This window comes from Beta vulgaris, chromosome 6, assembly GCF_026745355.1.
Source record: "Beta vulgaris subsp. vulgaris cultivar EL10 chromosome 6, EL10.2, whole genome shotgun sequence".
NCBI classification, from domain to species: domain Eukaryota; kingdom Viridiplantae; phylum Streptophyta; class Magnoliopsida; order Caryophyllales; family Amaranthaceae; genus Beta; species Beta vulgaris.
The window spans coordinates 19,521,085-19,537,045 of NC_079207.1; the positions used below are offsets into that span (position 1 = coordinate 19,521,085).

A 15,961-nucleotide genomic window follows, 5' to 3' on the forward strand; every position below is an offset into this window, starting at 1 on the left:
ATTGAAGTGGTGTGAACGATAGGTCAGATGATTTCAACTCCCCTTTTCCTTTCTTTATACTTTGTAATGCTTTCCTAACTTATATGGAAAATAAAAATCATTAATAATGGCCTAATAGATAATCTACTCAATAGATAAACCAAGTTTTGTCCATCCTATATGCTCATCACAAAGTGCGCATCATCATCCCCCACAAAAACCCAGAAATTGAGCAAATAAAATGCATGCAAGAGAGAGGGGTAGAAATAAATAGAGTTACGTTAACAACACGTCATGCCCCATGGCCCATCCGAAATAAATAGAAACCTTATTAGTAAAGTTATTGGCATCAGATCACTATTCACTAGATCAGGCATCAACAACACAGTGAAAAAAGAGAGGAGAGAGAAATGGAAGGTAAAATCCAAATCCCAACCCCAAGTCCAATTCCAGTAATAGATGTCAAAGAAATAGAAGGGAAATCCACGAAATTAAGGGAAATATGTGAAAAATGGGGTTGTTTCAGAGTGGTAAATCATGGGGTACCCTTAAAATTAATGGCAGAAATGAAACTAGTGTCAAGACAATTGCTTCAACTTCCGTCGGAAATCAAACGTCAGAATGTGGATGTGATCCCAGGTAGTGGATATATGGCACCCAGTGAAAAGAACCCACTTTATGAAGCGTTGGGTCTTTTTGATGTTGCTTCTTCTCTTTCTGTTTCTAATTTTTGCTCTCAACTCCAAGCTTCTTCCCACCAAAGGTACTCACTACTCACTCTTTTTCTTTCTTTCACTTTCTCACTGTTTTTTCTTTTTATTTAATGTATTTATTTTGCTGGGTGTAATGCATAAATTGGGGTTTCTGTTTGCACCAAAAAAAATAAAAATAAAAATGAAAATAAAATAAAATAAAATAAATTGGGGTTTCTGTGATAGCGAAGAGCACTCTTAACAATGGAAAAAAATGATTCATCGTTCTCTCTCCTCTTTTCTCTCTCCTCCACAACATTCTCACAAATCATTTACAATTTTACTCTCCATAAATCTAAAAATAATGGTTCATTACTATTTTTCATTCTTTTTTCCTACCCCACCACATTTTCTCTCTCTTTAAATAATTCTATGCAGTTGTATTAATTAATGTAAAACGACTTTACGCTAATTAATTGTAATTAACTCTTATAATTATTAATTTATAAAAATTAATTTTTATTATATCATGATTATCGAGGAGAAATTAATTATTTTTTTTGAAAATTAATTAATATTATATAGTTGACAAATACTAAAAAAGATGCATCCATTCGAAACATATTACATAAAAATCAAATGAAAAGAAGACATGGAGATTAAATGCAACATTAAAACAAAAAACTAAAATCCCATTTTTTCAGTTTTCGTTCCTACGGAACTTTGCCCATATATGTTCGATCAAATTGTTTTTCAATGATAAATGAGTTTGTTGATCTTCGATTTCTACTTTGTGCTGCAAATACGTGTTGATGTCGATAATTCGCTCGTTATGATATTCAAAACGACCTTCTTGCTCTTCGTTGTTTCTCTGAGCAGAACGATATCGAGATCCACATAAGTCAAACTCTGCTGGATCCATGTAATTTTGGTCGGTTTCTCGTTCATCTTCAACTATCATGTTGTGCATGATTATGCACGCCAACATAATCTTATGAAGTATGTTCACATCCCAAGCAACGGATGACATTCGAATAATAGCAAATCAAGTTGTAGCACTTCAAATGCTCGTTCTACATCTTTCCTTGCTGCTTCTTGATGTCTTGCAATGAGTCTATCTTTATGAGATTGTGGACTCGTTATGGACTTGACAAAAGTAGCTCATTTGGGGTAGATACCATCAATAAGGTAATATCCTTTGTTATATTGATGGTCATTTACAACGAAATTAACAGCCGGAGCTGGACCTTCTAAAACATCTTCAAACACATGAGATCTATGAAGCACGTTCAGATCGTTGCAACTTCCCAGCATTCCGAGAAAAGAATGTCAAATCCACAAGTCCCTATCAGCTTCAAGCACAAGTGTAGCTACCCCTGCCCTTCCTTGATATTGCCCTCTCCATGCTGTTGGACAATTCTTCCACTCCCAATACATACAATCGATGCTACCAATCATGCCAGGAAATCCACATTCTTCTCCAATTCGTAACAGCCTCCTCAGATCAGCTTCATTCGGCCGTCTTAAGTATACATTACTAAAATGGTTAATGACGCCGTCAATGAATCTCTGAAGTGTCAATCTTGCCGTACTATCACTAATACGTGTGTACTCATCGCAAGCGTCAGAAGCACACCCATAAGTTAATTGTCATATTGTTCGATACACTTTTACAGTGGCGACAAGCCAAAACGATCAGTGCAATCCCTCTTTTGTTTGAATCATTTGTCGTTCCTCACAACTTCATTCATGATATGCTCAAAGACATGATTTTGCATACGAAATCTACGTCGAAACAACCTACTTGAATAAACTGGATTTTCTGCAAAATAGTCATTGTATAATCTTAAATGACCTTCTCGACCCCTATTAGCCTGAGGTCAAGTACGCCCGCCTGGTCTCATTCTAGGAGTGACCGTCGACACAAGGAATGGGAGATAAGTATGAGTGACATTGTCGATCATGACATCTACTTCTTTGTTCTCCATATCCCTCATTTCCTCTCCTGAATCATCGAAAGAAGAAGAGGAAGTTGAACTGATATTAAATTTGTAGGAATTCATTTTAGATTTGTAAGATATCTGATTTTGTTAAGGGAGATTGTTGTAGAGAATTGTAGAACTCTGATCCTTTTTATATATACCAATGGAGGAGCATAAGATTTATTTTGAAGTAAGAAGTGTATCATCACATGACTTCTCTGAAAAGGAATAGGTAATGTGTCTTTTAGAGATAGTATCACATGGGTTTTCTGAAAAGTAGTATGGAATCATAGAGATACTTTTTCAGAGAAAGTATCACATGGGGTTTTTGAAAAGTAGTATGAGATCATATAGGTGTCTCTTCATATAAAAGCATCACATGGGTTCTCTGAAAAGTAATATGGGATCATATAGGTGTCCCATAGTTCCCTACTGATACATATTGATGATAGAGATATGTTTTAGTCATAGATCTCCAAATGAATGACACTAAAAATGTATTTGATGCTGCTTATTAGTGCATAGAGTTATACTTCCTCTATTTAAAAATAGTTGTATCATTTCATGTTTTCACGTGTGTCGATGTATGTTTTCAACCATTCATATTTTTGATTATTAATAAGTAAAAATTATTAAAAGTTGATATTAAGAAAATATATGTTAGAGACGCATCTAACAAGATCCCACATGATCATATTTTTTCTACAATATGAATCATTAAAGACAATCAAAGTGTAACATGTGAATAGTAAATACTATGCAAATGGTGTAAATATTTCTAAATAGAGAAAGTATATATATAGGATTGGGTGCCATTGAGAATCCTCTTATGATGAGAAACGTGGAGTTAAGTATACAAGAGGGTACTGAACTTTGGAAAAAGTTTCAGTTAGGGTACTGAACTTTCAAAAGTTCCAGTTAGAGTACTCAAAATGGATGTCTGTTAACTTAAGGTACTAAACTTTGGTTTGTACCGTTATCAGCCCCAAAAATAAAAGAAAAATGTGACATGGCATTAGTTAAAAGGAAAAAGGTGACATGACATTAATCATAAAATTCCACTCTCTTTTCTCTCTCCTTTGATTCCTCACCTTCTTTTCTATCTCCTCTGATTCCTCATACTCTTTTTACTTTTTACTTTTTGCAACTATTTATTTCAACAATATAGTACATTAACACAATCCAAAAAAATCCCATATTTCGCATTATATTAAAATAACACAATGCATCATAACCCATCCCTTGTTAGCATACCACCCCTTCATCAACAAGCTTATCATCAGAAGTTTGAACATTACACTCAGCCTCCATAATTACTTCTCCTTCAGTATTGACATCTTGCTGCTCATCATCTTTCAAAGATGCTTCATATGTTTCACGACGAGCTTTCCTTCTCAGAAACCTTCCATGGGTGCTTCGACTGACAGCAGGACGCCAATCACCAGCATTATCATCATCATCTTGTCCTTGAGATGCATCAATCCCATCTGCCACCATCTTCCCTTCAATTTTTACCTCTCTCTTTTTGGGTGGATATCTCCTGTGTCTCCTTGAAGTAAATTCGGCACCATCATTACCTTGAGAAACATTCCTCACCTTCTTTTCCCTCTCCTCTGTTCGACAAACTCCTGCTTCTGCATCACTTGACTCTCCACCACACTGTTATCTAGCCTAGGAGGTATAAAAAAACCCTCAAAATGTGAACTAAAATCAATCTCTTTAGATCTAATTTGATCCTCCTCTTGTAAAGAAGACAACAATGAATCTGAATCAGCAGGTTCCGCCGAAATCGACGACGATACAGGATGGTTATGAGAATCTGATAAACTAGTGATTGCACTTTTGTAATGAGCATATGATTTTGAAGATGATAATGGATCGTCCAAAATTAGGGTTTCCATTTCTTCACTCGGAGCAAGAGGATGAACTCCCTCTTCATTCTCCGAACCCATCATTCTCTTATTTTTTCTCAATCAATTCTCCAGATTATAACTTTAATCCAAAACACACCAAAACAAAAAACCCACAAAATCAAATTCAAAATTCACTTAATCTATGCACGAAATGACGAAATCAAATTATCATACATACATACTACTAAAATCGAGTAAAATTAATGAAATTTAGCTAAAAAAATTGAGATCAGTGAGCTGCGAATTTACTGACCAAGATTTAGATTTAGAGTACAATTGTTGAGGAGAGAGAAAGTTAAAGATGAAGAATGAGAGGTTAGAGATGAAGTTTATGAATTGAGATTTTAGTTATGGAGGTGAAGTTGGTTTTTTTTTTTTTTTTTTTTGAGGAGAGAGAAAATAGAAGGCGTAGGAAGACGACGACCCATGAATAAGTAATTGATTACAGTACGTTCCCCAATTTTCTCATGGGGGAATTCTGGAATTTTTTTTTTTTTTTGGGAGTATGGATAATTTGATTTTTGATTATGGGATGGAGAGAGAAAATAAGGTGAGGAATCAGAGGAGAGAGAGAGGAGTGTGAAATTTTATAATTAATGTCATGTCACCTTTTTCTTTTTAACTAATGCCATGTCACATTTTTTCTTTTATTTTTTGGGCTGATAACGGTACAAACTAAAGTTTAGTACCTTAAGTTAACAGATATCCATTTTGAGTACTCTAACTGGAACTTTTGAAAGTTCAGTACCCTAACTGAAACTTTTCCAAAGTTCAGTACCCTCTTGTATACTTAACTCGAGAAACGTGAGAACCATCCAAAAAAATTAAAAAAAGGAAGTCATGTTTCACGTTTTAATATTTTTTGACGTAGCTGACCATCCAAGGTACTATAGTCGGCATATGTTGAATGGAAATGGAAATAGAAAAAAAAATGGAAATTCAGAATTATTTTTTGGTGTAATGGAAATTTAGAAATTAAGAATCAGGACCGGCAATTTAAGTTTTTTGAACTTTACTTGAGGATTCTTGTTTGTACTTTTTTTTCAGCTTGTGTGGGCCATGACAGTAGGAAATATGCACTCAGTGACTAAAAGAACACTTATTAATATATTCAATCCTTCTAACTAAGAATATGTACAATGTGCCTCTCTAACTAGTTTTCTAGGTAGCTCTTTCAGGAAATAGAAAATGGAAAGCCATTTCTTATTCAATAATGGGGTTCTTGGATGTGTCTTGGGTGTTTCTCCATGAAAACACTTTGCAAAGTAGCTCTTGGGGAAGATACTATTTGGATTGAAGGAGATATAGTTTCCAATGTGTGGAGCCCACATATTATTATAATTACTTAAATTTTATTTTCTTCTTGTAACATTTATTAATCTTTTCTATAAAAATAAAAAAAGATGGTAATAATTACTATCCCAAAAACTATAAATTTTCGTTATTTATAAAAATAATATTGGATATATTTCATACACAAAATCTACTTTTTTTTAATTTAAAAAATTAAATATTAGCATTCAAATTCATATTTTTTTTTAAAAAAATTCACAATACATAAATTATAAAATAGGTAATTTTTTTGATTATATTTAATTTACATGAATGACATTATTTATATAACTTTGATCATAGTATGAAATGAGGTTCATTTATTGATATGGGGATCACAAAACAATGAAAAGTTGAATGGAGAGCTCTTTAAAGAGTTTAATTATTGTTGGGTGTTTTTAGATATACTTTTCTTGAGAGTAGCTTGAAGAGAGATAATAGATAAATGAGAGTAAAGAGCTAGTTGGAGAACCATATATATACCATTGTACATGGTCTTGATAAGGATTTCGACATTTTGATACGCAATATCCATTCTCCGGATGTGATATTACCCAAACACCCCTTATGGTAATGAGGAGACTAGGACGGGACGGGCATTTTCATTCAAACTCAATGGATAACCATCAATCTAATCTAGATATATGGACAAAAACATGAGTTTATGCAGATAATAAACAGATGATGGATTGGGTCTGATTCGGTCTAATTGATCACTCGACCCATCCATCTACCCCACTAAAGAAATATGAAAAAAAAAATTTACATGCATATATATTTATAAATATTAATAGTCTGATGTATGTCTATTTGCAACGTTTGGGTTGAATTGCGATTTTTTGTCAGTAAAAAGGAAAAAATATTAAAAGGATGTATCAAAGTTTTAATATACTTCCTCCGTTTCTTTTTAGTTGCAACAGTTTGACTTTTGTACTATTCACTAACTCTACTTAGTTTATGTTTGGTGATTTATAGTTAAGGAAAAACATATTCATGTGCGATCTTGTTAGATAAGTTTGAATGTATATTTTTCGAATATGTACTTTTTATAATTTTTATCTATCGGTAATTAAATTTATTGATGGTTGAAATTATGCATTGACAAACGTGAAAGTCAAACTGTTGCAAGTAAAAAGAAACGGAGGAAGTAATAATTAATAATCACTTTATCCCAAAATCTTGATTTTAATTATAAAGTACGATAATACATTTGCATACTTTAATTCACCCGATTCATCACCCAATTCACCCGATTCATCACCCAATTCACCCGATTCATCCATGAATAATGGGTGGATCGGATGTGGATGAAGGGTAGATCGGCTGACGCGTGAATTGGGTGGTGGATGGATTCTTCGCGGATGAATCCACATCCGATCCCATCCATTGCCACCTGACCGTAGAAGTTACAACTCAAAATAATCTGAAATAAACTCGTGAAGTCCAACATTCAATTCAAGTTAAGCTACATATGGTCTTATAGGAACGGTCAGCTTACACACGTTTTTTAAAAAATAGTACACTGTTGGATAAGATGAGTTAATGGCTCTGGTGGTGTTTGGGCGATCTTCCTAGTAGTGTAGTTTGCCAGTTGCAATTTTGCTTATTAAAGTCTAAGTTTGATGTTGATATCCATGTTTTACTTACTTTTTGTTCTTGAATTTAAATTATTAGTATTTTTTTTTGATCCAAATGAGCTACGAAGGCAGTACAATACAAAGAAGGGGAGGGGGATTCAAACCTGTGACCTATCGTTCACAGCACCTCTACACAGTGGCGGAGCCAGGATTCTCAAAGTGGGAGGGGGGGACAAAATTCGACTGTCGAGCATTCGGGAAAAAAAAATACAACACAAATTGTTTAATACTTAATAATTTACATTTATAATTCCAATTTGTGTGTTTGGGGACATCCATATCAACATCATGTGTTTGGGGAGAACTAAATAAAGGAGATTCATTTTGAGGTTTCACTATGAGCGAGTGAAGAATTTTCTTGAGATTTCATTCTTTTAAAGAAAAATTGTCGAAGATCGGGTTGTTTTTCCTTAGCCTTGGACTTGATAGAATTAGATGAATGTGAATCACTTGACATTTCTTATTAAATTGATAAATATTAATCAATTACATATTAAAGTAATTAAACAAAACTATTCAATGTTTCAATTATAAATCAACTCATATTTACAATTTCCTTATAGAAATTCGAAATTGCAACTAATAATTTCCTAAATCATGAGTTCATGACCAATTCCAAACCAACAACAAATCAATCAACAACCATAAATCCACAATCACAAATTCACATTTCATAAGTATCATAATTCACAACCAAATCATGTAAATATTACCTTAAAAAAACTAAAACTAAAACTAAAAGTTAGGGTTTAGAAAACTTACGGACTGACACAATCAATGAGTGCTGCTGTGCTGGGCGTCTCGAGAGGTCAGCGACGGCGAAGGACGTGGGCGGTGGTGGTGGCGGCGTCGCTTCGTGGCTTCGTTCCTCTTCGGCTCTTCCTCACTGCTCGTGACTCCTTCGTTCACGAAGTCAGTTCGTGACTTGACTGACTTCGTTCCTCTTCTTCAATCCTCACCGCTCGTTGTCGTTACTCCGGCGAATGCGAAATTACGGTCGATCGTCGTTGTTCCTCCGCCGCGAATTTAGGGTTTTTTTTCAGTTTCTCTCTTCCTCAGTCTCTCTCTTCCTTTCATTGAGTTTCAGCGTGTTCTTTTCAAAATCATTTTCTCTCTCTCAACCTCACGCGTCTGCCCACGCCCAGCGTGTTCTTTTTCCTTTTTTTTTTTTTGTTTTTTTTCTTTTTTTTTTTTTTAAAGTGGGGGACATCTGTCCCCATGTCCCCCTGCTGGCTCCGCCACTGCCTCTACATCACTAAGCCAAGACATCCTTGGTTAAAATTATTAGTATCTTTAGTTGTGACTTGTTTAACTTATTAGCCTTGGTTTACAGGCTTGCTTCTGTTTGCATCACGAATGATTTCAAAATCTATTTGTTTATTTATTTTTAAGCCAACATTATTGATTGTGAATACTGAACAGGGAGATAATAGAAAGTTATGCTGAAGCAATATACAATTCTGCAACGGATATTGCAAGTAAGATAGCCACCAGCATGGGTTTGACAGGTTACAGTTTTGAAGGTTGGCCTTGTCAGTTTAGGATAAATAAGTACACTTTCACTCCGGAAACTATAGGATCTTCAGGCGTACAAATCCATACAGACTCTGGATTTTTAACAATACTTCAGGATGATGAGAATCTTGGTGGTCTTGAAGTTATGGATGAGTCAGGTGCATTTGTTGCTGTTGATCCCTCGCCAGGGACTCTTCTTGTCAATCTTGGAGACGCTGCCGTTGTAAGTTATTTTTCGCTTCAACCCCTGTTCACTTCAACTTTAAAATAGAAAATCAATTGCTAGTGAAAATCAATTTGATCGTATCAAAAATAGACTGGCCTAAAACCCAATTCTATCAATACTTTGGTAGGACTCGGAAACCTTTGCATTTAGATTAAATATCAATATGATAACTATTATGCAAAGATAAAAAAAACACTTAATATATTTTTAACATTGTTTTTGTTGGACTTACACTTCATTTGTTTGTGTGGTTGGATATGACTATGGATGACTATTGATGCTTACCTATTTGGCATGTATATTGTTGTGGATTTTGTTGAGACTTGTATAAGTTGTACTTAAAATTGGAGATGTAAAGGGAAACTTGTAATCCCTTAACCCGTTGGGTCAATCAGAATAGTGTGGGTTTGAATAAACATGTCTCACCTGAACCTAAAATAATTCGACTCCAAAATAATCCTAACTTGAAGAATTGTGATTCAAACCTTACCCAATTGACTCGTTCTATGTGTCTAGTTTTATATTTTAATTAGCGTATTTTTCACTTGAATTTTTTACGTGGTCCAAATAGCATTCATTTGTACTGATTATATTATTGTTACTATGATAGCCATGGAGCAATGGAATTCTACGTAATGTACAACACCGGGTAGAGTGCAAGGGTGCTGGAATACGCATGTCGATTGCAACATTCCTGTCACCACCACCAAGTAAAATAATTGAAGCACCTTCTGAGTTTGTTGATGTTGAGCACCCTCGCCTTTATGCTCCCGTCACATATGAAGAGTTACGGAGGCTTCGCGCTTCAAAAAAGCTGCATTGCGGAGAAGTCCTTGAGTTGGTACGTCTTGCCGAGTAAATCCGACAGAATATGCTGAGCTCGCTAAACTAATACGCAAGAGGTAGTATTAACTGCCCAAATACCTTAATGTTATGCACGAACAAAAGAAGTCTGAAAATGACTAAAATAGGTTATACGCAATACAAGTATGCAAATGACTAAAATATCCTTGTTCAAAAAACAAGGCATATTGGTAATTTTAGTCATTAAGGGTATTATGGACGTTATGGTTATTTTATTGCTTGCTGTACTTCACCACTTACGGGAAAAAAAGAATACTTTTTCAAATAATACCGACTAGATCACCTGCCTTTTATTCGTGTGTTAATTTAAAAGTGGGAGTTGTTATGGCCTATAGGTTGTGATATCACTTGAAGATGATATTTCACTGTAATAATATATCTCTTATCTGATGATATAATTAAATTGAAGATTCTATTTTGTAACTTAAATCCACTGATGCAGACTGTTATTACTATTCTACTATGTGTTTAAACAATCTTATCGCAACTCGAAAGTGATGGACATGGTTGCTGACAATGCATTCTTTGTTTTCTAATCATTTACGTCCAATAGATATGGTTCTAATAAAAATTGGGGGGGGGGGGGGGGGGTTGTGACTTATAGGAGGTTTTGGGTGGGCCAAGTTCATAATAATTTATTGTTAATCGAAATTGATTATAAGATAGGAAAATGACTATATCAAGCTATAACTGATTACATAAAAAAAACTAACAATATGTTGCAAAAATTGACAATACAAAAGATCATTATATTATACAAAAATGGACTAAATCAAATAGCAACTGACTATAGCATACAATATACGAGACCTGTTGCACAATAAGTCATTGTGTATCGAGTTCATTCAAGTTTCTTTATTTGACTTAACTAGAACTTACTTCCATATGTAAGATTACGTTGTAATAGTTTACACATTTTCTCCCTTATCTATAAGGGTGTGAATAAACTTTTATTGTTTGAAAATAGATTGAGATTGAAATAACGCTTACATTTTCCTCCTTCGTCCTCTTTGGTACTCTCTAGAGGTTCAAAAATTGGGCGATTCACGGGTGAATCCGCATAAGATTTATATCCAACTTGTTACGAGCCAAGAGAGAAAGGGTGGAAAGTCGACCCATTCCGACCGAGCGTCTTTTCGTGCCCAGTTGCCGTGGAATTGGAAACCCAAACTTAACTGGACCGACCGAGGTTGGACCGGCACCTAGTTGGACTTGTGAAAAACGACCCAGATCCAACATGTTTTCGACCCAAAACTAACCTGCACACAAATTCACCTGCCAATGATCCAGTTAAACCCACCCACTTACCACTCGATCCAGTTTGCCGATGATTTAAGGACTGCGCTAGCTTGTAGAAGAATACAAGCAAAAAAGATAAGTATGATGTAGTCGTTGTTAGGCTGACAATGATTTTGGGAATAAAATATGGTGAATTAACATTGATTGCTTGAGCTTCTAGTTTTTCTTCGTCAACCCAAAACTCTACATATATAACCAGTCAAATGCATGTGATTCTAACTAACCGCGGAATAAGATTTGCGTAGATCCTACAGTTTGATAATGATCAGTAACGACTATTTTTAACTTAATAGGGATCGTTCAAATACTTGACCAATAAATTTGAAGTATGAATGTGGCATTTTCAGAGTTTTGTTGTTCTTCTCTAAGTATAGCGTTTTCTATCTCAATTAATTTTCTTTTTGTAATTACAATACACATTGTCAATACAGAGTTTGGGACCTTGTATGCTTAAGTACGGAAAAGAGACTTGTCAATTTTCTTTTTGTAATTACAATAAGCTTTGTCAACACAGAGTTTAGGCCCTTGGATGCTCAAGTACGGAAAAAGAGACTTATCCTGGAATACATTTGTTTATCATGGTAGAAACTCCTTGTACAATACCAGTTACTACACCAGCGAAATACAAGCAAACCTAAAGCAAAAAACAAATTTTGATTTACATTGACAATCCATCCCCTTTCCCATGTACAAAACAAAATTAAGTGGAAAAAAAATTGGGACACAAATTTCAAGCATTTGAGCCTTGAACTATAAAATAAGCAAAACTTTTCATATAAAATGGCAGAAAAGTTACTAATAAGTGGGAAAAATTACAGCAAAAATGCCTTAGTTGTAGCTGCGGTTTGCTGAGCCAAGTATCCTGTCATACCATGGAGAATACGCTACCACTATGTGGGCTGACAGAATTCGGTGTCCAATTAGAATTATCATATTGTGAAGATGCAATGGGAGTGGTATCGGGAGACATATCCGAGCTGATGTCCTCCATGGAGCGCATTGCTGGCCACACGAACGATGGCTTGAAAGGTGGGACATGGGGCACAGGCACTGATCCTGACAAAATTTGCAAGATTGCCTGTGTCTTAGGCCTGTCACCTGCCATAGGGTGGGAGCATGCCAGACCTAGGAGCAAAACCCTCTCTGCTTCCTCGGCTACATACTCTTTTCCCAATCTCTCATCAATTGCTCCTAATAGGTTCCCATCTCGGTGCATTGACCACACCCAGTCAACTAGACAGTGGTATCCTCCCCTCTTGGTCCAAGGGCGAAGCCCACAAGCAACCTCGAGAAACACTGCCCCAAGGCCGTAGATGTCAGATTCCCTAGTGGCCTTGCCTGTGTGGAAGCACTCGGGAGCAATGTATCCCATTGTGCCATGTACACCCTCCATCTCAGCATATGAGGTTTTTTCATGGTCTAATGCACGAGCTAAGCCAAAATCTCCAAGGCGGGCATTGAAGGAGGTGTCAAGCATGATATTACTTGCCTTGAGGTCTCGATGGATCACCTTCTCGTCATACTCATTGTGGAGGTAGCGAAGGGCGGAGGCTACACCCTTGAGGGCTTTGAAGCGGAGTTCCCAGCTCAAGGGAACCTTGTCATCTCCGCAGAATATGTGCTGGTCTAAGCTGCCATTGGGCATGTATTCATAAACTAGTAGAAGTGTCCCAACTTTGTGGCACCACCCTGACAAAACAGTAGAACTCAATGAGCAATAAGAAACAGAAAAGATTACATATCTACTCACAATCCGAAGAAACACTCAGACTGATATTTTACCATATTGACATTAGGAATTGTGTTTAGAGTGTTGAATTCGGAGTGATGAAAATCTTATTCTCCAAGCCTCTATGGAAATGTTAATTTATGGCCTAACAACTTTCTACATATGAATAGAGCTACAGACATCAAGGATGTCTTGGCCTAGTGGTTAAGATTAAGGTGATGTGAACTATAAGTCACACGTTCGACTCCCCCCTTCGTGGCTCATATGGATAAAAAAAAGAATAGAGCCTACAGAGCCGACAGAGATAGTAGTATCAACAAATACTCCAACCCAAGCGCTCGAAAAGAAGATTAAAAAAAAATTGAAGACGAAATTTTCTCCTTAACATACCCAAAAATAGTAGGAAAGCACATAAAGCCTACAAGTATGCTTCTATCCAAACAAAAATGGGATGTGTGATGTGTCCCTGTCCCCCATTAAATGAGCCGCAAACAAGCAATTCCAACATATTAATGATAGTACAATAAAATTTTGGCATTATAACGAATGAAAGTAAAATAAAATGTTACCTAGAATTTTGACGAGATTTCGGTGGCGCAACCTATTGATAATAGTAAGCTCAGCCAAAAAATCATCTTTACTCTTAATTTCATCCCTTGAAAACTTCTTCACTGCAACCTCCATATTTTCAACCGGCAACAACCCTCTGTAAACAACCCCATACCCACCTTGCCCCAACTTATTCTTATCGTCGAAATTATTCGTCGCTTTTTTCAAATCCTTATATTCAAACTCTCTCGGTGTACCCGGCAAACTTTTCAAAGCTCCGAGAATATTGGGGTCGGATGCCGCCGCCTTTTTCTTCTTATTCCAACAATACCCTCCAACCGCCGCAAAAATAACTAGTATTACCACCAGCGAAATCCCGACACCGAGATAAATAGGAAGTTTTCCAGCGCCGGAGTTTCCGAGGTTTTCAACGGTAATATTCCAGCTTAAAACACAATGAAGCTCAGCAATTTCGTCCCCAGTTGAAGCAGAGAATCCGAAGTAGGAATCCGGGTTAACAATCTCACTTAGATCGATACCGGAAACATTCATGACAGGAACATCCGGCAAAGGCGGGACCTCGTACCGGTCTTGAAGATCGGAAATGTAAACAGTAAGAGATTTTCTCTCTCCTCCGTCGTAAAAAACCCACACTTTATGGAAAATGGTGGTAAGAGGAGCAAGAGTGATGTTGAAATCGGAGAGAGAAACTGTGTGGTTAGATCGGATGGAGTTGATATTGAGTCCAAGATGGTTATCATCAGGGTCATAAGGTCCATTCTGGAAGGTGTCAAACTCGATGGCTAAGAGTTGATTTAGCGGGTTTCCATCGGAGGAGGAGTTGGTTAAGCCGAGAAACTGTGCAGAGCTAGCTGGAGGAACGGTGAGGTTAGGTGCTACAATGAAAGCTAAGCCATCACCTGGAGTAATAGGGGTGCCATCGGTGTCGTTAAGACGGTAAATATTGATGAGAAAGGTGGTGTTGAAGGAGGCAACGCGGGTTCGGTTGTGGCCTAAGGATTCCCAGAGACGGAAAGGTTGTCTGAAGAGAATACGGCCAGAGCGGTTGGTAAGGGAGAAGTTTCCGGCGGAGTCGGGGGTGATTTGGAGTGCGTCGTTGCTGATGGTGGAAGGAGGTTGTACTTGGAGGGTATCGTAGTAGGTGTGGTCGAAAGGGAAACCGAAGGTGTGGGATATGGGTTCGGCGGTGGAGGAAGGGTGGTGGAGGAAGAGGAGGAAGGTGAGGAGAGAGAAGATGAGGGTTGTTGGAGGTAAAATCATTTCCAGTCAGAGTTTTGGTTGGTGAGAGAGAGAGAGTTGCGGAGAGGAAGGAGATTGGAGAGGTTAGATTGTGGTTTTATTATTTCTGGTGAAACTAGTGATAGGGGCATGGAGCTTTGACCAATTAGCTGTGTCGTGTATTGTATCTGTCTCGTGTTAAAAGTATACATAATACTCTTTTCGTTGCTTTTTAATCTACATACTTTTCTTTTTAGTTAGTTTCTTTTTAATTTACATACGGTTGTATTTTTTATTTTTGGTCACATATTACTTTTACTTTCTTGGGTTTGTCTTGCAAGAGACCGTCTACTTTTAAATTGAAATTAGGCAATGGTAAGGCCAATATTAAAAAGAAATTTAGTCCAATAGTGACTAGGTTAATTTCTTTCGGTGACTAGTTTAATTCATTTAGTTACTAAGTCTACTTTTATATTAAAATTAGACCGTCTCTTTTAATAATTTTTGTACTTTCTTCTCCTTTTCCACCCACCCATGTCATTTACTTTTAAATTTTTTTCTCTCTCATACTTTTGTATTTCCTTTTTGATTCTCCTGAAAGTGAAGTGAGTAAAATAAAATGAAACGGAGAGAGTATAGATTATGTATTGTTTTAGTTATTTGTGATAGATGGTTTGATGTTCGAGTTTACAAAAAGTTTTTGAGCCAAATTTGAGTTTTATTTGAGCTTATTTAAGTTGAAATTTAATTAAAGTATATTGTAAATTGTCTCGTCTCATTTACATTTCTATACCCATCTTATTCACGAATTTGTATAATACTATTGATCCATTACCTTTGAGGCTTTGACAATATTTGAGCTTCTACCGTTATTGAAAGTAATTTAAATAAGTGAAAGACTCATTAAATTATGAAACATTACCATGTCATAATGTAATGGGCTTCCAATGTTAATAAAAAGTAACTCATTTAATAATAGTATTTAACATTATGAAAAACAGCAAA

General features: G+C 36.2%; 2 protein-coding genes across 2 annotated transcripts; one reads left to right on the forward strand and one right to left on the reverse strand.

The window, feature by feature from the left end:
* The first annotated feature begins 283 nt into the window (after positions 1-283).
* On the forward strand, positions 284-10,569 carry LOC104896110 (2-oxoglutarate-dependent dioxygenase DAO). Its single transcript, XM_010682810.4, has 3 exons — positions 284-742; positions 8,958-9,273; positions 9,887-10,569. The coding sequence occupies exons 1-3, from the start codon at positions 390-392 to the stop codon at positions 10,133-10,135; spliced, it is 918 nt and encodes a 305-aa protein (XP_010681112.2). The 5' UTR covers positions 284-389; the 3' UTR covers positions 10,136-10,569.
* A 1,408-nt stretch (positions 10,570-11,977) lies between these two features.
* On the reverse strand, positions 11,978-15,154 carry LOC104896111 (probable L-type lectin-domain containing receptor kinase S.5). Its single transcript, XM_010682811.4, has 2 exons — positions 13,738-15,154; positions 11,978-13,128 (listed from the first exon to the last, which is right to left on the reverse strand). The coding sequence occupies exons 1-2, from the start codon at positions 14,996-14,998 to the stop codon at positions 12,305-12,307; spliced, it is 2,085 nt and encodes a 694-aa protein (XP_010681113.2). The 5' UTR covers positions 14,999-15,154; the 3' UTR covers positions 11,978-12,304.
* Between the last annotated feature and the right edge of the window lie 807 nt (positions 15,155-15,961).